General features: G+C 41.4%; 2 protein-coding genes across 2 annotated transcripts in view; one reads left to right on the top strand and one right to left on the bottom strand.

Moving 5' to 3' along the window:
• Positions 1–25,454, bottom strand: part of THSD4 (thrombospondin type 1 domain containing 4) — a 201,838-nt gene that overhangs the window by 125,113 nt on the left and 51,271 nt on the right. The window lies entirely within an intron of this gene.
• Positions 977–13,782, top strand: LOC136143718 (small ribosomal subunit protein uS15-like). Its single transcript, XM_065901452.1, is given in 5 exon segments — positions 977–1,126; positions 5,493–5,559; positions 5,862–6,025; positions 13,346–13,640; positions 13,643–13,782. Coding segments are annotated over 5 exon segments (816 nt in total).

Raw genomic sequence — 25,454 nt, 5'->3', positions numbered from 1 at the left:
CCTCAGGGAACATTTAGAAATGTCTGGAGACATTTTTGATTGTACAATCGGTGGAGGCCAGGGATGCTGCTAGACATCCTACAATGCACAGGACAGCCCCACAGCCATAATTGTTGGTCCAAAATGTGAATAGTGCCACTGCTGAGAAACCCCTCTCTAACGGAACTAGAGACACACACTGGTGCATTCAAACACCCTCGCACCTGTGAGGGGCTCCCCGGGGCTGTGAGAGGCCCTCTTTGGAAGGCCTCAGTCTTTGTGAGGCTCCTTCTTTCCTGGACAGCCTGCCTGTTATTACCGTTCTGGAAACGTTACAGCGAAGGTTGTTTTTGCCATATCCTTACGGACGTTGTGCCTGAGAAGGTGGGGAGAAACCCTGCTGTCTTCAGGGGAGGAAGCTGCACTTTGTATCCTATTCACAGTCATGCTCAGAGTGCTCACACCTCTTTAATTACATGAAGAAAATTCTCAAGGAAAGCATGACAAGAAACAAGAACGCTGAAATTGGAGGTAAAATATAAACAAATGTTTCGGCTGGTGTACCGCCCATTTTTTAATCACAAAGTGTGTTTTCAGAGTGTACTGAGCTCTGCCTGGAATGGCTCGAATTAAAGATCAAAGGAGACAGAACAGAGCTCTGTGCCAATTTCATATCTCCCCGCCCCTCCCTGGAAAATCCTTGCATCCATTCGCCTAAGAAGTGCTTGTCTGAAGCACTACTTAAGCAAGCATTGATTAAAGGAGGGTTTTTTTTTTTTTTGTCTGTTTGTTTTCTTTTTTATTGGGGGAATTTTAGAACGTGGTTAGATAGGAACAACTTTTAAGAAAAAAAGAAAGTGCTCGAGAGCCAGCTTACATGGACATAAGCTTCATGCTTGGAAACTGTTTCCCTTTTTATTGAGCGATTTCAACTTGAGGCAGAAGAAGGAAAGCTGGCTAAGAGGGATGAGGGGCCCTCTCGGAGCACAGAGTGGGCATGACCATGAGGGCTGGCGGGTGTGAAGGGGCCACCGTGGGTCCCAGAACCAGCCATCGCCAGTCACAGCGGGCTGGCTATCCTGGGAACCAGAGGAACCAAACTCCTATGAGCTGGGGCTGCAATCGACATATCTCGAATGAGGAACGTGTACAGAAAGGCTGCTTGAGCAGCTGCCTACAGGATGGATTTTATTGGGGATGGGCACAGGGGACATAAATAAACAAAGAGAAGCTTCCAGGGAGGCTGATGCAACAGTCTAGGTGTGGGATGTGGGGTGGCGTGGGGCCCGGATGAGGAAAAGGCAAGTCTATGAATATCGCAAAGGAATAACTGGGAAGCCCTGAGCATCTCCTTATGGATCCTATCCTCTAGAGCTGAGCTTCTCAAACTGTCCTCACACACAAGTAAGAAATGATGGTACAACGAGGGAGGTGATAAGAGTTGAGAAGAAGTGAAAACATGGACATGTGATGGGGAGGATGCCTTCACTTAGGTCAGGGAGGGTGACAATAGCGTGGCCTGAACGACAGGCGTCATCCCTTGAAGACTATGGAGGGAGCACAGAGGCAGAGGGACATCCGGGGAAGGCCCTCAGGTCCCTCGCACCCTCTGTCTTGAAGCAGGACCTGTAACACTTCCAGCTCGTTCAGCAGTGCTTGATGTGACGTGTTCAGGTCTCCTCCCCTGTCTGGCCACTCTCCCTGGACGAGGCCCCGTTTGTCACAGTTCCCGCTGAGACAGGGCCCGGAGATCTGAAGCCAGTTGTCTAGCTGCAGGCTGACTGGGCAGAGAGAGCTGGTTTAGGACACTTCTATTCATGTAGATGGAGCCTCCATTAGTTTTCTGGCAGTTCCACAGCATTGTTTATTCATATCGAGCCAACCTGGTGACAGACTGGACATACAGGCTGACAGAGTGAGAAAAGTCAGGGTATTTCAAGGGTTTGGGGCAGGAAAACAGTAAGTTAGACACGTAACCAAACCCCATGATAACTGTTTTGGTTTAGGCTCACTCCACCGGATTATAAAAGTGACTTGTTTATCTTTCCATCTCAAGTGCCTAGAACAGTCTCCAGGTCTCTGTGGGCACCCCATAAATATTAGTTGAACCACTGGATGACTAACCCTATTTCCCTCACTGCCAGCCCCATTCTTGTTTCCCAGGGAAGCCTGTCTGATGCCTCAGTAGGACAAGCAGCGGCTGTGAGTCAAAGTAGAGACATCCCAAATGTGCACGGACATCAGGGGACATCTCTTTTTCTCAGTTTTCTCATCTGAGAAGTACAGTCATCAAATTCATTTATAATCAAGGACATCAGGATCATTTATACTCTCAATACAGGCAGACCTCGTTTTATTGCACTTTGCTTTACTTTGCTTCGCAGATACGGCTTGCTCGCTTGTTTATTTACTTATTTTACAAATTGAAGGTTGTGGCAACCCTGTGTTGTCAGGTGATGATTTGCATATTTTAGCAATCACGAATTTTTTTAAAAAACATAATGTTATTGCACACGTAATAGACTACAGTACAGTGTAAATGTAACTTTTATATGTGCTGGGAAACCAAAACATTCGTGTGACTCGCTTTATTGTGATATTTACTTTATTTCCGTGGTTGTGGACTAATCCCACTATATCTCCACGGTATGCCCACAGAGACCTGGAGACTGTTCTAGGAACTTGAGATGGAAAGATAAACAAGTCACTTTTATAATCCGGTGGAGTGAGCCTAAACCAAAACAGTTATCATGGGGTTTGGTTACGTGTCTAACTTACTGTTTTCCTGCCCCAAACCCTTGAAATACCCTGACTTTTCTCACTCTGTCAGCCTGTATGTCCAGTCTGTCACCAGGTTGGCTCGATATGAATAAACAATGCTGTGGAACTGCCAGAAAACTAATGGAGGCTCCATCTACATGAATAGAAGTGTCCTAAACCAGCTCTCTCTGCCCAGTCAGCCTGCAGCTAGACAACTGGCTTCAGATCTCCGGGCCCTGTCTCAGCGGGAACTGTGACAAACGGGGCCTCGTCCAGGGAGAGTGGCCAGACAGGGGAGGAGACCTGAACACGTCACATCAAGCACTGCTGAACGAGCTGGAAGTGTTACAGGTCCTGCTTCAAGACAGAGGGTGCGAGGGACCTGAGGGCCTTCCCCGGATGTCCCTCTGCCTCTGTGCTCCCTCCATAGTCTTCAAGGGATGACGCCTGTCGTTCAGGCCACGCTATTGTCACCCTCCCTGACCTAAGTGAAGGCATCCTCCCCATCACATGTCCATGTTTTCACTTCTTCTCAACTCTTATCACCTCCCTCGTTGTACCATCATTTCTTACTTGTGTGTGAGGACAGTTTGAGAAGCTCAGCTCTAGAGGATAGGATCCATAAGGAGATGCTCAGGGCTTCCCAGTTATTCCTTTGCGATATTCATAGACTTGCCTTTTCCTCATCCGGGCCCCACGCCACCCCACATCCCACACCTAGACTGTTGCATCAGCCTCCCTGGAAGCTTCTCTTTGTTTATTTATGTCCCCTGTGCCCATCCCCAATAAAATCCATCCTGTATGCAGCTGCTCAAGCAGCCTTTCTGTACACGTTCCTCATTCGAGATATGTCGATTGCAGCCCCAGCTCATAGGAGTTTGGTTCCTCTGGTTCCCAGGATAGCCAGCCCGCTGTGACTGGCGATGGCTGGTTCTGGGACCCACGGTGGCTTCTTCACATCTGCCAGCCCTCATGGTCATTGATATAGTAATAAAGAACCTTCTTATGTTTCACCTTGCTCCCCCAGAGCACTGGGCCTAGATGGTTTTGTAAGTTCTATCAAATGTTCCAGGAACAGATAATCCCCACTTTACAAGTTGTTCCTGAGTACAGAAAAAGAAGGAAAGCTTCCTATTTTATTTAATGACATTAGAATAGCTTTGATTCCAAAGCTGGATAAGAACAGTGAAAAAAAAGAAAACAATAAGCCAATGTTCCCTACTTTAACATGCCACAATCTTGAATTAAATGTTAGCTAATGTAATCCAGTAGTGTATTAAAATGGTAATAATTATATTCAAGTGATTTTATCTCAGAACGTAAGGATGGTACAATCTGATAAATATACCAACGTAATTCATTCCATCATTGGTACTAAAGAATAAAAATCATATGGACATCTCAAAAGACGCTATTTAAATAAAGCATTTGTTAAAGTCCAATTCGTATTTAAGATAAAGCATTCCCAGAAAAACTTAGAAGTAGAAGGGTGCTTCCTAAACCTGAAAATGGCAATCTACCAAAACCTACCCACAGAAAACATCACTCTCAAAGGAGAAAAGTAAGACATATTCCTTTTAGCATCTGGGAGAAGACAGAGATGCCCAAATTACTGCTGCTCTTTCTTTATGGATGTCCTGGCCAGTGCAGTAACACAGAGAAAGGAAATAAGAAATATAAAGACTGGAAAAGATGAGACAAGACTGCCTTTGTCTGCAGATGGTATGTTTATCTACATAGAAAACCCAAGAAAATCCAAACACTCTTAGAATTAGTCACAGGGTACTGTGAGGTTGCACGATACAAGATACTATGTCAAGGTCAATTGTACTTCTCTATAACCAACAATGAACCACCAAAAAAAGAATATAAAATAACATACTCTTCACGATAGCATCAAAGATGATGAATTATTTAAGAATTAAGTTCAAAGACAAATAAAAGATCTTTAAGGAAAATGTATAAAAATCCTCTTAAAGGATAAAAAAGAAGATCTAAGTAGGTGGAAATATGTGACACAATTATGGATGGAAAGACCACATTTGACTTACGCATTTCCAATCCTGGAGAGTCCTCTACACCTCTTCCAGGGAGCTCTCCCTGACTCTCAGAGGAGGGCTTAGGGACCACCTGTCTGTGCTTTCCCAGTTCCTGTGCCTCTCTGTGTTTGTGCTCTATTATCTGTCAGTCTCAGCTCGCTCCCTCAGGCTGTGAGCTCCTGAAGGCAGAGGTTGAATCTTCCTGTCTGTGCACTGCTGACATTTGCACAGTGCTTGGAATATAGTAACTGCTCAACTAAGGTTTATTGTGTGAATAAATAAGACAGATCCCTGCTTATATGCTCCCGCTTATTTGCTATCCCTCAAGATAAACATAAGGATCATCAGCTCGGTGCTTTGTGACTGCCTGGAGGGGTGGGATAGGGAGGGTGGGAGGGAGAGAGACGCAAGAGGGAAGAGATATGGGAACATATGTATATGTATAACTGATTCATTTTGTTACAAAGCAGAAACTAACACATCATTGTAAAGCAATTATACCCCAATAAAGATGTTTAAAAAAAAAACACAAGGATCATCTTCATTTAAGAGCAATGGACAAGATAATAAAAATAAACAAGAGGAACTTCAAAAAGATCTATGAATCTTAGAGATTTTTCATCATCCCTATCTCTACTTTCTAGTTCCCAATTCTGTCCTGTGTTCTCTTGCTCTTTTGAGTGCAGAGTTTTTCAACTTCTTTCTTTCTTCTAGATGGTACTCCCCACTTCCTCTAAGAAGATCTTTCTTTCTGAGATTCAGCCTTTTGGAGAGCCCCAACGTATCCAATTGGTGATATCATCCTCAAAGACTCCCATAGAATAGACTGATTTATCAAAGGCCTCCACTGGCTCACTGGAAAGGGGTTCTTGAACTCTGGTGAATCTTAGAGGCTGTTACAAAATAAGTATTCCTGGATCCCACTCCGGCCACCAGGAATCAGATTCTCTGGGAGGTGAAGTCCAGGTATGTATGTATTTTGTGTGTTTGTGCCTAATATTTGTCAAGATCAGCTGTGGTATAATGGAGTGTCCCCTGGGTGACTTTGGCCCAAGACATTATTTACACAGCTCTTCTCTGCAGGCAAGCCTGTCAGGGTCTTTTTGATGGACGTGAAGGATGACTTCACGACACCATATGATTTGGATTCCCGGCCAGTGATGACAGTCTTATGTCCTTTCTTTAGTCTGAAGCGAGAAATCCATACTAGACTTCCACTTGAAAAAGGCATCATAAAAAGAGGGCAGGTGTGAAAACAGTGTTGGATTAACACCAAATGGGTCCAAAACACAGTGTTTCAATTAAGCCACACACCAAATGCCTTCCATATTGATTATTTTCCTCAAGAACTAAAGCCACCACTCTATAGCAAAGAAATGCACTGATAGATTTATTGGGTGTTTCCTCCCCACCAAAATAGTACTTTGAAAGAAAGGTATTCCCCCCAAATGTGACTTAAGGGGTTTATATTAAAGAGTAGTTTTAAAAATATAAGTATGTTCTTATATTTTGTTGCAGTGGATGCTGTAGTATGTTGTCCAGATTGCCTTCAGGATTGAGGACATAGCTGAGTCCCTTCCCAGGACCTGTCTTCAGGAGAAGGAAGCTGCTTCGTTCAAAGGTTACCCTCCCTTCCTGCGGGCAGCCAGCATCCACTGATTGCTTGATGGAGGGGTACAAAGGCCTGGCCTCCTTGTCTTTATCGGGACAACTTTGAAGGGCCATTCCAGCTCCAGAACTCCCTATAAGATCAGTTGAGGTCTCTGTTGCATCTGCCCATTCCTGCATCCCTCACCTTTCATGGGATATTTTCCCCAAGCACTCTCCCTGATAAACCTTCTGCACACAAATCTCAAAGTCTATTTCCTGGGGAATCCAACCTATGACATCTGTTTGGTTCATGTTACAACTTGATTTTCTGGTTAGATTTTAAACTCTCATGATAAAACCCTTATGATAAAATATTTGGTCTTCACTACTTTAAGATGCTATAATATCAAGTACAGCACTAAGCAAAACATATATTGGCCATTTTTCATTTCTACCTTTCAAATACTTCTAACGTTTCTCTTTTATAACATGGGTTCAGCTGTCAGATAACTTATGCTGAGAACTTCACTCTACCAATTAGGGGATCACGCTACCAATTAGGGGAAATCATTTAACTTTTCTAAGTCTCAGTTTCTTCATCTGCAAAATGGGATTAATAATAGTACTTATCTCATAACGTTGTTGTGATGATGATTAAATGATATACTCTAAGTAAAGCACTTAGCACTATGCCTGGCACATAATAAGCATTCAATTAATGGTAGCTTTGTTGTTATGAATGGCATAACACTGGCACCACTCTGGTGACCTTAGTTATTATTACTTTAATCATCACTTTATTCCTTGATTGTTATAATAGAAACTGATCTTCCCACCTCTTAGTTTTCCTTCACCTTACTCCTTCCCTCCAATTGTATCCAATGCCACTGAATTATTATTATTATTATTTTTTGTGGTACGCGGGCCTCCCACTGCCGCGGCCTCTCCCATCGCAGAGCACAGGCTCCGGACGCACAGGCTCAGCGGCCATGGCTCACGGGCCCAGCCGCTCCGCGGCATGCGGGATCCTCCCGGACCGGGGCACAAACCCGTGTCCCCTGCATTGGCAGGCGGACTCTCAACCACTGCGCCACCAGGGAAGCCCTGAATTATTTTCTTTTAACGTTGCTTTCATTATATCACTTCTCCACTCAAAATTCTTCAGGGACTCCTGATTACCAAGACCTTTAAAAACTGGCTCTTCTGTAGTCATCCAACCATTTTTCCAATGGAGAAAACTCTTCTTCATTGTCTTTGAACCATCACTCAGTCTGAATTACTTTCCCTTTTTTTTTTAATCAATTCAAACCTGCCCAGATCAAAGTGGACCCCATCAATTAAACTTCCTCTCTAAGTCAATAGCTACCTCTGTCCTAACATCCTCCCACGTTTCTAATACTGTATAGTCAAAGGCAGCCTTAAAGTTCTACATTTTCCTCCGATTTCATAAATGAGTCAAAAAATCTCCCTTGATAAGCTTGTCATCAGGACAGACTACAAAGGTTGCTATTCTGAGCATCTCCATCAGTCCTTAGGTGCTTTCACATCATTAAAATTTACAAAAGGATAGTACTAAAAAATAGAGTGGACATCTCAAAAAAGAAAAAAAGGTTTAAAAAAAAGTGACTCCCACCCACAAACAACACACAAGACCAAATGCTGAGCCGCGATGAGGTAATGAGACATATGGAATTTGTCTAAAAGAAGTCAAGTGGCTTCCAGATTTGGAGGTTTGATGCCTCCAACTTATTTTTACTGGTAGAGATTCCATTTTATTAGTAATATTTGGGACATGGTATCAACAGTCGGCAGTTCACAAACTTTAAAAAGTCTGTCTCCCAGCAGAAAAGGTTTAATTAAACTTGACAGAAACTATCTAGCAGCTTTCATAAGTAATTGCTATTACCCAAAATAGGACCAACTCATAAACTGCATGATTTCAGAAATGATGAATCAATAAAAATGTTTACAGAAACAGGATTTTGATTAATTCCTTCAGACTAACAAATTCATGGCACATGTGATAAATTGAGATTTCTACTGTCAATTAGGGAAACCCAGAAATCAAACCCAGCCCTCAAATACGGCTCTTTGGATAACTGATCCCAGATTTTGGCGTTGGAACCAGTCTCTAGGCAGCTCCTCCAAGATCAACCGCACCACAGCTCTGGGCTTTGTTCCTGCTATAGTCAGGTTCAAAACTGCTTCAATTCTCATGAATTCAAGCTAAGAGCCACAGTGAGACTGACTATAACAACATGCATTGTAATTATTACGAAGGCTTGATAAATCAAGAAACAAGTCATCCATAATTAATAATCACTTCCCTTTATGCATATAAGCTCAACAGCAACCCAAATCATTAGCAGTTATAATAAAGTAATATTTCCTCTATTACTAGGGTAAGAATTAACATGGAAGTTCCATTTATCGAGAGCACAAGTAAAAAATATTTTCTGTTATACAGCACTGTGCTCATAGCAATTAACTCGAGTTTCTACAAGAATCCAAAGAACCTTTGAAGCCATCAACAAATATGAAATTATTTTCACTGCAGTTTCAGTGTCCAAACATATTTATTTGAAGATAATCAACGTGTGACAGCTATAGGAACGATCAGCTGATCAGAATATCAGTAATTAAAAAAAAAAAAAAAAAGAATATCAGTAATTTAACACTTCAATGGAAATTTACGTGTAATTATTTAATAGGTACGATATTACTATGTCATTCCCATAAACCATCTTCTATTTTTTCCAAAATGCTCTTTACTTAATGAGTGCCCAAAATAACCAAGTAAGTGAAACAAAGTTAGTGTGTTAGAGCATCTCTGGGCCGAAAGGGACCTTCAGGGACACCCAAACCAATCCCTCCCCTGGGACAATTGTCCTTACAGCTTCTGGGTTGTTTTTATGTTAAAAATCTCCATTAAGTTACAAGAATTGTACATTCTCATTTTCATTTTTAGTCAGTATTTTGACAGTAATTTTCCATCTTCCTGTAGAAGCTTTTGATAAAATAGTACTTATTATCAGTACTTCTCCTATATTTAACACCGTATTTCACAGCAATCTAAATTCCCATCAGTTGTAATGTTTTAGATGTTAAAATGTGAAAAAAAATGTGCATTTTACAGTTGAGAACACATGGTCATTTTAGTGTGCAATCATACATGCAGAAAACAAGAAGTCATGAACATGCAGAATTCTGAAGCAGAGGAATCCAGAAATCATTTCATCTAACATCCTACATCCCCATTTTTAAAGGCCAAGAGATTCAGAGCTAGGAAGTTATTTGCTCAAGATGACATAATAGGGGGTAGCTGATGGGGAGAATGGAAAATAGGTTGGACTCCCAACCTGAAACTGACCTGCTGGTTGTTAACCTTTTCAACCCTCACCCCAGTAACAGTGGTCACTAGGGCAGTGAGTCCAGGCTGGAGGGATGACATGGGATATACACAGCCATTTCAAATTGATTTTAGAAAAATGCATTTACTTTAATAAAATTTTTTAAAATAAAATGCGGTGGCACAAATCACCACAAAGTTATTTAAGTGATTATATCCATAGGCTGCTGTTGTAATTATATGCTAAAAATTTATGAGTGTTCTCATTAACAGCATTTTCCCTCCTAATTGAGCGATATCAAGAGCTTCTGAGAACGTGTAATGTTTCCTAAAGTACTACAAAAAGTATCACAAACACAGTTTGTGCAACATTCATTTACATCACCTTTATCCACCCAAGGTTTCACTTCAAGCTTATGCAAGGTTACACACAGAATTCAAAAATCTAATTGTGCTTTTTCAATTATCAGAAGCGTTGCTTCACGATGAGCTAATCCTGATGCCCTCCTGATGACAAATTATCATGCGAGAAGATGACCTCTGTTTGGTAAAGGGCACATGGATGGTTACAATCCCCTAGGCAAAACCTTGCTATGGCAATCTAACCAAAGCTGGACCAATATTTTTTTCTTGTTGATGCGTTACATGCAAATCATATCTTCATAGATAATGTGCAGCATTTACATGTCTCTCCCTGTGTCTTGCATCAGGAATAAGGAAGAGGAAACTACAACTATGCTTTCAAATACCTACAATATGTCAGGCTCTGTATGAAGCATTGTACATTTACTTATCTCACTCAGTTCTTATTTATTTAATTTTTGGGGGCTGCATTGGGTCTTCATTGCTGCACGTGGGCTTTCTCTAGTTGCGGTGAGTGGGGGCTACTCTTCGTTGTGGTGTGTGGGCTTCCCACTGCGATGGCTTCTCTTGTTGCAGAGCACAGACGCTAGGCGTGCAGGCTTCAGTAGTTGTGGCATGCGGGCTCAATATTTGTGGCTCGTGGGCTCTAGAACACAGGCTCAGTAGTTGTGGCACACGGCCTTTGTTGCTCCACGGCATGTGAGATCCTCCCAGACCAGGGCTCAAAACCTCCATTGGCAGGTGGATTCTTAAACACCACGCCACCAGGGAAGTCCTCACTCAGTTCTTAGCCATCCCAGAAGATAGGTATTACTAACCTCATGTTTTGGATGAGAACATAGAAGATCAGAGATGTTAAGTAACTTTTCCAAGGGCTCACCAGGGGTATCATGGCAGAGCTGCCATCCAGAGCTCCACTTGTCTGATCCCAAACACTGCACTGGTTCCTCCCTGCCTCCCTCTCAGGACTCTCAAAGGCCTTTATTCACAGCATCAATGCAACGGACAGTGCATTGTATATTTTTCTTCAAACTGCCTTCTGGGACTGCAAATGATTTTCTAAAGAGATGCATGTAATTCCAGTCTTATGGGCTGGTCACCCTTGACAGAGGAGATGTTGAATAGATACTGGCTGAACAGAAGTGATATTAAGTAACATTGAAAGAACTTCAAACCTTGCTCAGGATTTCCAATCAGGTGTTAACTGAATTAGTTGGAAAAATGAATTGTTACTGTCAATCAGACCTCCCTCCACCTGTAGATATTTATTTCCATTTATTAAATAAAGTTCTATGCGGAATAGAGAGCAAGTTGTGTCATCCACCTATAGGTCCCGTTTGGGTGTATGCATTTGAATATAATGAACAGAGAAAAGAGGAACTTGAGCCCCAAAGGAACAGAATGAATAGCAGCAGTGGAAATTTCGATTTATAGTATCACTGGGTGGGATTAAAAATCTGTGCCAGGCAAGAAGAATGTGGCCAGGAAGGTAAGTCATTAAACAACAAGCTTTTAGGGAGTTTTAAGAGCAGGCTGCTAAAAGAGAAAGGATGAATTCGTTTGAATACAGCTTGCCGGTACTTCTGTCTTCCTCAAGATTGGGGCCTCAGCTTGTTTTACCAGATGCCCACTATCCTTGCTTTGCTGGGTTTGGAGAGAGACCCTCCTGGGTGCTAGATAGTGCATCCACTCTTTTTGTTTAAATCCTGGTTTGGACTTTATGTTTAATTTGTAAAATGTATAAAGATGCATGTGTGAAACCTCTGAAAACTGTAAATCACTAGAGAATGTAAAGAATTGTTCATTCAATTAAAAAAAATCAAAAAAATGTGTGAAGATGCAGAAAGGCATAGAAAATAATACCAAGTACTCAGTAAATTAATTTTGTGTTAAATTTGCTTTAGATATTTTCTTTCTTAGGGAAACACAACATTACGGATAATGTTGAGGAGGCTTTGGTATCCCTCCCTACTTGCATCTTCTCCCCAGAGGCAGTCTCTGAAGCTGGGGTACATCCATGCTCTTATAGTGTCTGTTTTGTGTGTTTTTTTTTTTTTTTTTTCCGTTACGCGGGCCTCCCACTGCCGCGGCCTCTCCCGTTGCGGAGCACAGGCTCCGGACGCGCAGGCTCAGCGGCCATGGCTCACGGGCCCAGCCGCTCCGTGGCATGTGGGATCCTCCCGGACCGGGGCACAAACCCGTGACTCCTGCATCGGCAGGCGGACTCTCAACCACTGCGCCACCGGGGAAGCCCTGTTTTGTGTTTTTAATTCAAATATTTCCATAATGGTAATGTATCTTTGGTAATTTGCTTTCTTCACTCTGTGTTCTTGAGAGCTATCCACGTGGACACATGTGCATCTGGTTTATTCATTTTAACTGCTGTTAAGAGGGCACATGTGGAAGAGTTGCCCTGAAGTATATACCTAGAAGTGGAACTGCTTGCTTTTATGGTGTGCGTCTTTCAGTTTTACTAGAAAGTGCCTCTGTTTTTAAGTTTCAGGTATCAATACACACAGTTTCTACATCTAAGTAAGACAACCTCCAACAGTACTAGGCTAAGAGAGTCTTATGAAAATTTAAGTGAGGTTAAATAGGCATCATAATTTTCTTCAAAAGACTACTTTGGGTACTTCTTTGGTTTTAGAGCTTTCCATGACTGAATGTACTTCCAAACTTTGGGCTAGGACCAGAGATGGAAAATAAGAACGCTTGTTGTTTAGAGGTGTGTGCTGATTGTTTGGGGTCTGTGGACATCAGCTCATGCCTGCCGGGTAGGAACTGGTAAATGGCTCCTTTGAGGACAAAGATAAACAGAAATAAAGAAATGCCAGAGCTAACTGGAAAATTGTTTTCATAATTCAATTTTGTTTTACATAACCTTGCTCCCCAAATGTTAGCAATTTAGCTCAAAGAGCTGTTAGTGTTATTAAATAGTCACTAAAGGTTGCAAAGAGACAGCTCAGCAAAACTCATGAATCGAGAAACCATTTTATGACCATTGTTTCACCTCTGGGGGTGGCTCGCTGCATTTTGTTCCAGGTCCCTAGGGCCCAGAGGTAATAACATCTGTATTTTTAAGACCAGCTTTGTACCACACCTGCATATCAATTCCCCTTTTCGACTTCTGCCTCTAAACCAAAGCCAAATGTTTGGCTACAGATTGGGTTTCCAGGGTTCGGCTGAGTATTAAATGCAGCAGCCCCAAGACTTCACTGGTCCCACAAAAATTTTCTTAAGCGATATTAATTGAGTCCTGGGAAAGTTTAAAAAATATAAATTTGGTCGCACGCATGCTCCCGGGAAGGGCCTGTCCCAGTCGGCTCTGCCCTACCACCACAGCGTCCCCACCTGGCTGAAGCTGACATCTGACAACATGAAGGAGCAGATCTACAAACTGTCCAAGAAGGCCCTGAGTCCCTCGCAAATCGGTATGATCCTGAGAGACTCACATGGTGTTGCACAAGTACGTTTTGTGCCAGGCAATAAAATCTTGAGAATGCTTAAGCCCAAAAGACTTGCTCCTGATCTTTCTGAGGATCTCTATCATTTAATTAAGAAGCTGTTGCTGTTCGAAAGCATCTCGAGAGAAACAGAAAGGATAAAGATGCTAAATTCCGTCTGATTCTGATTGAGAGCCGTATTCACCAGTTGCCTCGATATTACCAGACCAAACGAGTCCTCTCCCTCAATTGGAAATAGTCTTAAAAGTGGCTAACTGTCATAAACTAAGAAATAAACTTACTGTAATAAGGCAAACCTCTCCAAGAGTGATGAACAAGTAAAACAAGGTAACAGCAAGATCCTTTGCAAACCCCAGGGTCTTCAAGCTCCTGCAGTGCTCTCCCAGCAGCTCCAGAGCAGCTCTGGTTTTCTGGTATTTAAAGGACCCACTTCTACAAAAACCACATTCACAGAAAGATAGACAAGATGAAAAGGCAGAGGGCTACGTACCCGATGAAAGGAATTCAGAATGAGAGTGAAGATGATCCAGGACTTTGGAAAAAGAATGGAGGCAAAGACTGAGAAGATGCAAGAAATGTTTAACAAAGATCTATAAGAATTAAAGAACAAACAATAGAGATATCTGAAATGAAAAATACACTTGAAGGAATCAATAGCTGAATAACTGAGGCAGAAGAACGGATAAGTGACCTGGAAGACAGAATGGTGGAATTCACTGTTGTGGAACAGAATAAAGAAAAAAGAATGAAAAGAAATGAAGACAGCCTAAGAGACCTCTGGGACAACATTAAATGCAACAACATTCGCATTATAGGGGTCCCAGAAGGAGAAGAGAGAGAGAAATGACCCGAGAAAATATTTGAAGAGATTACAGTCGAAAACTTCCCTAACATGGGAAAAGAAATAGCCACCCAAGTCCAGGAAGCACAGAGACTCCCATACAGGATAAACCCAAAGAGAAACAGACTGAGACACATAGTAATCAAATTGGCAAAAATTAAAGACAAAGAAAAATTATTGAAAGCAGCAAGGGAAAAATGACAAATAACATACAAGGGAACTCCCATAGGTTAACAGCTGATTTCTCAGCAGAAACTCTACAAGCCAGAAGGAAGTGGCACGATGTATTTAAAGCGATGAAAGGGAAGAACCTACAACCAAGATTACTCTACCTAGCAAGGATCTCATTCAGATTCGATGAAGAAATCAAAAGCTTTACAGACGAGTAAAAGCTAAGAGAATTCAGCACCACCAAACCAGCTCTACAACAAATGCTAAAGGAACTTCTCTAAGTGGGAAACATAAGAGAAGAAAAGGACCTACAAAAACAAACACAAAACAATTAAGAAAATGGTAATAAGAACATACATATTGATAATTACCTTAAACGTGAATGGATTAAATGCTCCAACCAAAAGACACAGGCTCGCTGAATGGATACAAAAACAAGACCCATATATATGCTGTCTACAAGAGACCCAATTCAGACCTAGGGACACATACAGACTGAAAGTGAGGGGATGGAAGAAGATATTCCATGCAAATGGAAATCAAAAGAAAGCTGGAGTAGCAATACTCATAACCGATAAAATAGACTTTAAAATAAAGAATGTTACAAGAGACAAGGAAGGGCACTACATAATGATCAAGGGATCAATCCAATAAGAAGATATAACAATTATAAATACATATGCACCCAACATAGGAGCACCTCAATACATAAGGCAACTGCTAACAGCTATACAAGAGGAAATCGACAGTAACACAATCATAGTGGGGGACTTTAACACCTCACTTACACCAGTGGACAGATCGTCCAAACAAAAAATTAATAAGGAGACACAAAGTATAAAAGACACAATAGACCTGATAGATTTAATTGATATTTATAGGACATTTCATCTCAAAACAGCACATTACACTTCCTTCTCAAGTGCACACAGAACATTCCCTAGGATAGATCACATCTTGGGTCACAAATCAAGCCTCAGTAAATTTAAGAAAATTGACATCATATCAAGCATCTTTTCTGACTACAACGCTATGAGATTAGAAATCAATTACAGGGTAAAAACCGTAAAAAGCAAAAACACATGGAGGCTAAACAATACGTTACTAAATAACCAGGAGATCACTGAAGAAACCAAAGAGAAAATCAAAAAATACCTAGAGACAAATGACAATGAAAACACTATGATCCAAAACCTCTGGGATGCGGCAAAAGCAGTTCGAAGAGGCAAGTTTATAGCTATACAAGCCTACCTCAAGAAACAAGAAAAATCTCAAATAAACAATCTAATCTTACACCTAAAGGAACTAGAGAAAGAAGAACAAACAAAACCCGAAGTTAGCAGAAGGAAAGAGATCATAAAGATCAGAGCAGAAATAAATGAAATAGAAACAAAGAAAACAATAGCAAAGATCAATAAAACTAAAACCTGGTTCTTTGAGAAGATAAACAAAATTGATACACCATTAGCCAGACTCATCAAGAAAAAGAGGGAGAGGACTCAAATCAATAAAATTAGAAATGAAAAAGGAGAAGTTACAATAGACACCACAGAAATACAAAGCATCCTAAGAGACTACTACAAGCAACTCTATGCCAATAAAATGGACAACCTGGAAGAAATGTACAAATTCTTAGAAAGGTATAACCTTTCAAGACTGAACCAGGAAGAAATAGAAAATATGAACAGACCAATCACAAGTAATGAAATTGAAACTGTGGTTTTAAATCTTCCAACAAACAAAAGTCCAGGACTAGATGGCTTCACATGTGAATTTTATCAAACATTTAGAGAAGAGCTAACACCCATCCTTCTCAAACTGTTCCAAAATGTTGCAGAGGAAGGAACACTCCCAAACTCATTCTATGAGGCCACCATCACCGATACCAAAACCAGACAAAGATACGACAAAACAAAAGAAAATTACAGACCAATATCACTAATGAATATAGATGCAAAATTCCTCAACAAAATACTAGCAAACAGAATCCAACAACACATTAAAGGAATCATACACCATGATCAAGTGGGATTATCCCAGGGGTGCAAGGATTCTTCAATATATGCAAATCAATCAATGTGATACACCATATTAACAAATTGAAGAATAAAAACCATATGATCATCTCAATAGATGCAGAAAAAGCTTTTAACAAAGTTCAACACCCATTTATGATAACAACTCTCCATAAAGTGGGCATAGAGGGAACCTACCTCAACATAATAAAGGCCATATACGACAGCCTTACAGCAAACATCATTCTCAATGGTGAAAAACTGAAAGCATTTCCTCTATGATCAGGAACGAGACAAGGATGTCCACTCTCACCACTATTATTCAACATAGTTTTGGAAGTCCTAGCCATGGCAATCAGAGAAGAAAAAGAAATAAAATCAATACAAATTGGAAAAGAAGAAGTAAAACTGTCACTGCTTGCAGATGACATGATACTATACATAAAGAATCCTAAAGATGCCACCAGAAAACTACTAGAAGTAATCAACGAATTTGGTAAAGTTGCAGGTTACAAATTAATGCACAGAAATCTCTTGCATTCCTATACACTAATGATGAAAAATCTGAAAGAGAAAATAAGGAAACACTCCCATTTACCCCTGCAACAAAATGAATAAAATACCTAGGAATAAACCTACCAAGGGAGACAAAAGACCTGCATGCAGAAAACTATAAGACACTGATGAATGAAATTAAGGATGATAGCAACAGATGGAGAGATATACTATGTTCTTGGACTGGAAGAATCAATATTGTGAAAATGACTATACTACCCAAAGCAATCTACAGATTCAATGCAATCCCTATCAAATTACCAATGGCATTTTTTATGGAACTAGAACAAAAATCTTAAAATTTGTATGGAGACACAAAAGAACCTGAATAGCCAAAGCAGTCTTGTGGGAAGAAAAATGGAGCTGGAGGAATCAGACTCTCTGACTTCAAACTGTACTACAAAGCTACAGTAATCAAGACAATATGGTACTGACACAAAAACAGAAATATAGATCAATGGAACAAGATAGAAAGCCCAGAGATAAACCCATGCACCTATGGTCAACTAATCCATGACAAAGGAGGCAAGGATATACAATGGAGAAAAGACAGTCTCTTCAATAAGTGATGCTGGGAGAACTGGACAGCTACATGTAAAAGAATGAAATTAGAACACTCCCTAACACCATACAGAAAAATAAACTCAAAATGGATTAGAGACCTAAATGTAAGACTGGACACTATAAAACTCTTAGAGGAAAACATAGGAAGAACACTCTTTGACACAAATCACAGCAAGATCTTTTTGGATCCACCTCCTAGAGTAATGGAAATAAAAAGTAAACAAATGGGACATAATGAAACTTAAAAGCTTTTGCACAGCAAAGGAAGCCATAAACAAGACGAAAAGACAACACTCAAAATGGGAGAAAACATTTGCAAACGAATCAACGGACAAAGGATTAATCTCCAAAATATATAAACAGCTCATGCAGCTCAATATGAAAAAAAAAAACAACCCAATCCAAAAATGGGCAGAAGACCTAAATAGACATTTCTCCAAAGAAGACATACAGATGGCCAAGAGGCACATGATAAGCTGCTCAACATCACTAATTATTAGAGAAATGCAAATCAAAACTACAATGAGGTATCACCTCACACCAGTTAGAATGGGCATCATCAGAAAATCTACAAACAACAAATGCTGGAGAGGGTGTGGAGAAAAGGGAACCCTCTTGCACTGTTGGTGGGAATGTAAACTGATACAGCCACTATGGAGAACAGTATGGAGGTTCCTTAAGAAACTAAAAATAGAATTACCATATGACCCAGCAATCCCACTACTGGACATATACCCAGAGAAAACCATAATTCAAAAAGACACATGCACCCCAATATTCATTGCAGCACTATTTACAACCTAAATGTCCATGGACAGATGAATGGATAAAGAAGAGGTGGTACATATATACAATGGAATATTACTCAGCCATAAAAGGAACAAAATTGGGTCATTTGTAGAGATGTGGATGGATCTAGAGACTGTCAGAGAGAGTGAAGTAAGTCAGAAAGAGAAAAACAAATATCATATATTAACGCATGTATGTGGCACCTAGAAAAATGGTACAGATGAATCGGTTTGCAGGGCAGAAATTGAGACACAGATGTAGAGAACTAACGTATGGACACCAAGGGGGGAAAGTGGCTGGGGGGTGGTGGTGTCATGAATTGGGAGATTGGGATTGACATGTATACACTGATGTGTATAAAATGGATGACTAATAAGAACCTGCTGTATAAAAAAATAAAATAAAATTCAAAAAAATATATATATATAAATTTTAGAGGAAAAGAAGATGAAAGGAAATGAAAGGCAGGAAGAAGAAGAAAAGGGGCAGACAATAAGAAATTACTAACAAAAGTAGAAGTGAAACCTAAATGATGGTGGAAAAAATTTAAACTAAAATAATTTAAGAAAAAGATTATAGTCTAATTTTACATACTTCCATTAATTGATTTCTGGCTTTTATGTGATTTTATTTTAAGAGTAGAAGATTGCTATTAAATGTTCTGAAAACAACTGGAGGAGAGGAATTTGAGATAGGGAATTTGAGGAATTCAAGAACTCTCAGATTGGAGTTCATGTTAGTTGATTTATCACTAGAAACTTCTGCTGACATTTGCCATGATATCACATGATGTGATGTGAATCAATGTTCTAAATTACTAATTCTCTTTTAAAAACTAGAATTAATTATCGATTGGCCACTCCCTGGTGACAGGTAGGAAGTTGCTTTAAACTAATTGCTAAAGTCTTTTGAATCCCTATGACAGATATGGGTTACTGTGAGCAGTTGACCTGGAAAATAATGTGAATGGAGCCTCCAAGGGGCTGCACAGTGACCCTCATCTGGAAAGATTCCTTGTAGAGAGCCAATCCTATTCATGATTAATTCACCATCATGAATTCTTGGTGTTGAAGACCACCCGGTTCAAACCTCTTGCTCAGTGCAGGAATCCCATGTACACCTTCCCTGAACAGGTTATCCAGGCACTTCTGTGGAACATTTGCTCTTTGTGTCTGCGGGCACCACAATTCTATTTTCTAGGAAATTCTTCTTTATGGTGGATTAAATCCAGGCCCCTTATTACTTCTACCCATTGGTCCCAGTTCTGCCTTTGTAAGTAGAACAAAGGAGATCTGCACCTATTTTCCAGAGCTTTGAAGATGGCATTGCTGCCTCCTCCTGCTTACCTCCACCAATATTCTCCAGGTTAAACCAACGCCAGCTCTCTCAACTGTACTTATTTGATAGGGACTCCAACGACTGGTCCTGGACACCCTCCCTCTGATAATCTAGAGATTATCAGAGCCCTTCTGACAGCGAGCTGCTCGGAACAGAACATAATGTGGTCTGACCAGCAAGTCACAAGAGGACTATGGTTACTCAGGACCCTATATTTCTAGTAATGCAATATATAATTAGATTTCGCTTTTAACATCTTTTCATTGCACTAGTGGTTTTTTTTTTTTTTTTTTTTTTTTTTTGCGATACGCGGGCCTCTCACTGCTGTGGCCTCTCCCGTTGTGGAGCACAGGCTCCGGACGCGCAGGCCCAGCGGCCATGGCTCACGGGCCCAGCTGCTGCCGCGGCATGTGGGATCTTCCCGGACCGGGGCACGAACCCATGTCCCCTGCATCGGCAGGTGGACTCTCAACCACTGCGCCACCAGGGAAGCCCGCACTAGTGATTTTTAAAGAAAGTCAGCTCAAATTTCCAGATCATTTCTAGATGAACTGCAGATTTTCAAACCAGCTATTTCCAGATTTTTTTTGGGGGGGGGGGACTACCATCAAGCTTAGATATTTGTAGTTCCCAAATTTTACCCTTCTTCATTTTGAAAACGTAGACATTTATCTATCTCTAGTCTTGGCACATTTAAATGGCACACTTGTACTGTGTGTCTCTTCTGGGCCAGATGCTGTACTGGGAGCTGGGAATGGCAGTGAATGAGACACAATCTCTGCCCTTGCGGAGCCTCTATCCAGTGGGGAGAGTCACGTAAGTGATGAGAAGGTTACAATAGCCCAGGAGCAAGTTGCCATGGGAACACACATTCATCCTCACTGAAGGAGTATCTCTCCCTGGGGTTCTGGGGTCAATCCACAAACAATTAGGATTGGCCAGAAGCCCAAATTCATCTCAAGAGCCCTACCTCCTCACTTACCCTGGGCTGCAGGTGCCTCCTTAGCCTGTTTCTCTTTTCTCACATAAGGAGCAATGTCCACCCAGGAAAACACAGAATCCACGTAGGAAGAGCCCTTGTTTCTCTTTGCTATTTAATAACATTATTCTTGGGACCCTAAGGAGTAGGCCTGACCCTGCACTCTGTTCCTACTTGCCCTAAAGGATGGTGATGATGACGAAGAGAAAGAGCAGCTTCCATTTTTTTTGCGGTACGCGGGACCCTCACTGTTGTGGCCTCTCCCGTTGCGGAGCACAGGCTCCGGACGCGCAGGCTCAGCGGCCATGGCTCACGGGCCCAGCCGCTCCGCGGCATGTGGGATCCTCCTGGACCGGGGCACGAACCCGTGTCCCCTGCATCGGCAGGCGGACTCTCAACCACTGCGCCACCAGGGAAGCCCCAACAGCTTCCGTTTTTATTGAACATTCACTCAGTATAAAGTACATGTTACATATATCTCATATGTACTCCTTCAGTCCTTTCTAATCCTCATAGCGATCTGATGAGGTATTTTTATCCTCATTTACAGCTGGGAAAACAGGCCCAGTAACACGTCCGGTGTCACATTATTAGGAAATGAGCGCACCTGTCAGTAGCTCAGCAGTGAACTATTGACCGGACACCTGTGGAAATGAGGCTGCTCGCTGGGCCCCAAACCCAGGATTCCTGTACCTTAAATGCATATATTACCCTGACCACTGTTTCTGATGCCTTGCTTACCTACAGACCAACAAGACATCCAAATGATCTAGAGGCCCTTTTTTCAAGAGTCCTGGTTGATTCCAGCCTTGGCCTTCCTGACCCTGTTTTCCTATGATTCACTGCTGTGTGTGTTCATCTGGGTGCGTGATCCCCTTCCACGCACGTGACCAAACTTTTGGAAACCCCGGCTCGTGAGATCTCTAGAGACAGCTTCATGGGTTTCTTTGGAAGTTTCCCTCCTTTCCCTGGTTCTCATTTTCTTTCCATGGTGTTTCTTTCAATGGTAAAGTGAATTTGAGTTTAGAGGTTTTGTTTGGTTGTCTCATTTTATTAATTCACTTACCTATCTAGCAACATTTTCATTTATTTTGTCCTCCATCCCTTTGGGAGCCATATTTCTCTTTGGAGTCTCTGACCAGGAGATCCTGTTTATCTTTTCTGAAAATAGAGATTCTGTGCATCATGGAAACCTCGTTTCCATATTTCCATTTATATTTAAAAGGGAAAAGTGAAGAAGGCTGAGGGCAGAAGTAGAGAGCTATAAAACACCGGTCTACTGTTTTCATTTGCAAAAGCAAATCTGTACAAGTTGATTTACATCGAAGGTAGTGTAATCTAAGAACTGCTCCAAAGGCCAGTCCTTTCTCGGGTCCTGTTTTTGAATTGAGGGCGGTGGTTTGGTAGGAAGGGTGGCATCTTCCTATCCCGAGCTGGTGGAGATTCCTCACATGCAGGCCTCATCTTCTGGTTGTAAAAGCACCCAGCCTAGAGTCAGTCTCAGTAAATGTGAACTGCTGGGGTAGGGGGTTCACCTATACTCGCGTGGTGTGCTTCTTCCCCTGCCAGGTCTAGCTCGTTGCCTCTCTCCATTTTAAAAGGAGGAAGAAATAGTCCCTGAGTTCCTTATCTCCAGTTACTGCTCTCTTCAAATATTACATATCCTTCATCTCCACTCAAAGTCTTACCTTTTTTTGAAATGTCCCACACTGACTCTCACCAACACTAACCTCTCCCTCTCTTCCTATACTTGAAGTATGTCTTCCAAGTAAGCATTTCTGATTTAATTAAATATTTTCAGAAACTGTTATTTAAACCTTTCAGATTTATGGCTTTCCTGTCCAGTGAGATGATGCTTTATGAAAAAGGAACAACATTTCACTCTTCCCCTTATTTCCAAAAATCCCATACAAGGTTGAGCCAGGCAGTGAGTAAAACCTCTGATCTAGGCTTACAAAATCATTAACACCCATGACTATTCACCAGAAGGCAGCCACCAGAACTGTAAATAAATAGAGGGCTCTGATAAAACACATACAACTTTTAGATGACAATAACATACATAGGAACAAAGCCAGGGAGCATTTTGAACTAATGTATGAGGATGTTAGAGAGCAGGACAACTTCCCAGCATAAAATAAAATGGATTAAATAAATTCTGCTTATTTGAGCAGGAAACAGAAGAAACAAATATCTTTCACAGACCTGCCTTCGTGCCTCCAAATTTATGACACGGTCACAGATGTCACGGAGGTCAGGGAGATGTTTTAAATTCAATTGACCTGGGAAATTTATGATTGCATTTAGAGAGACAGAAATCTTTGGAGGAAGCAACAGGTTCAGTTTACTTGTTTATTCCCTGCAGTATTCCAAAAGAATCAGAGGTGGGGGCAGCAACCTTAGGTGGCTGGAGATAAATGAGTTAAATGGATGGAAGCATTCCACGCAGAAGACAGAGACTCGAAGGGCTGACTTCAAGGGCATGTGAGAACAAGGAGAATTCAGCATCCTATAAGTCAGGAGAATAGGTCCTCAAGAAGACTTTGAGGAGGTGGAAAAAATAAAGCTTGATAATGCCAAGTGGACATGATAATTAGGCAGTTACCAGTGTGTCCTCAGGAGTAAAGGTGGCTGAATCCAGACTGGGGTGGGCAACAGCACAAAGTAAATGGTGGCAAGGAAATGCAAGAAGTGGGTAGAGTTCTCTCAAACACTGGCAAATATTTATTTGGGGAAGACAGATAAATATTTAGCCGAAACAGAGTAGCTGAGTTTTTAAAAGAAGATAAGGTCCTTTAGGGAGCGAGCGTCGCAATGCTACCATTCTGATGACCCAGCTCTAACCATAAAGCCTCCATGTCTGGAGCTGGCTTCTGCGGTTAAAAGTTGAATTAATAAGCATACCCTGCAGTGAGGGGAGGACAGGGAAAAGGGTCTATTTATTCAGTGAGTTTACAGTCTGCCCAACATGCAGCAAATCTCCTTTCAGACCATAGGTGGATATCGGTTACACATGCTCCAAGCTTATACTCCACAAAAAAGGAGGCATATTGGTCAGCTGGGAATTGGGCCCAAATGTGATACTACATTCCACCTAAGCAGGACTGGTTTATTAGAGTACAGAGGTTCTGCATGGATTTAGTGGTTGACATGGGATATGATCCCATATGTGGAGAACCCTTCTGAGCACAACAGTTGGTACGGATATAGCTTCATAAACAGGGTGTAGAGGAAAATTGACATGGTCAGGCCAGTTTTGCTTGGGTGGATGTGGGGAGTTATGAACATGAGAGGATCCAGATAAGGAAGAGGGGTTTGGAGAGAGAGACTGTGACTCATTTTATATGTGTGGCTCGATAAATATCTCCAGGCTAATGATTAACTGGCTCAACGATCAAAAGTGAGCAAAGACAATTTAAATCAATAAATCCTGCTCCTATTTATGTCTTAGTTATCCAAAGCAGCATTTCCTAAAGTCGTTCTGAATATCCAGGATTTTAAAGGATGTTAAAAATAGGAAAAAAAAAAAAAAAACAACCCCCAAAACAATGGCTCCATGGAAAACAAGTTTGGGAAATGCTAAATTGTACAAAGTCAACCAGGTTTCCTCAGTGTCTTTACTATGCCAGTGGGCCTCATGAATCTCCAAGAGGAGCATATAACACACAGCATTTCTTGGATTTACTCGCATGTAAACCCTTTCCTGCGCAGGACTCTCAAAGGACTAAAGGTAGCGGAACACACTTTGGGAAAGGTTGCTCTTCATCAGCTCTGCTTATGCAAACACTATGCCTGAGACTGGCCATTAGCAAATGAAAACGCATTTGCTTTTCCGTAAGTCAAGGTGAATCTCACAATGCTTTTTCATTAAGGAAGCAGACTCCGCAAAGCCTTTACCTTGGTTATTCATGTGACCGAGTGACAAAGGCTTTTATCAAATAAACAATACCCTTCAAGATAGAATTATTATCAAAAGCACAATTTGTGAATCTGCTAACTCTTTCCTACGGATGGCAATAGCATTCTGACTTCAGTCACATTTAGCAACAATCAGAAATTTCAGGAAAGCGCCGACAATCATCCACCTTGCTCTAAGCTCATTGGAGTGCCCTGGATTGAGCCTTTGAGACTTATCAATGCATTGACTCTGTTGGGAATTAATTTCACAGCTGGGGCCTCCGTCTGAGTGTGATCCTTTCAACTGCAGAATTCAGAAGGCAAAGAAGACATGAGAGGAAGTTGAGTGGCCTCCCATTCCAGTCCCACAGCCCTGTGTCAAAAGTTTAAGCAGCTGCATATCCCTCTTGTCTCTGTCAACAGCTGCAGCCATGGAACCTACTCTTTTTCACGGGTGAAAACAGCCATGGACAACCTTGTACGGTTCATACACTCACAATCCAAGTAACCTCACAGAGCCTGGGATGCCATTCTGCCTTCTTGCTGTCTGCCCTTTGAATTCCAGATCCTCTATTTCTGTGAAACCATTTCCTCTATGAATTATCTGTTTTCAGAAATCCTTCAATCCAAGGAGCCATCTTACAAAGAAGTTTGCAGAAGAAGTCTGGCATCAGCCCCACTGAGGGGTGATTAGTTGAAACTGTGAGCTCATCCAACCTTAGAAAGCCTCATTACCTCTTCTACAAAAGGCTTTAATTCCC

Source organism: Phocoena phocoena, chromosome 2, assembly GCF_963924675.1.
Source record: "Phocoena phocoena chromosome 2, mPhoPho1.1, whole genome shotgun sequence".
NCBI lineage: Eukaryota > Metazoa > Chordata > Mammalia > Artiodactyla > Phocoenidae > Phocoena > Phocoena phocoena.
The sequence above is the reverse complement of the archived record's forward strand: the minus strand, read 5'-3'. Positions and strand labels throughout refer to the sequence as shown.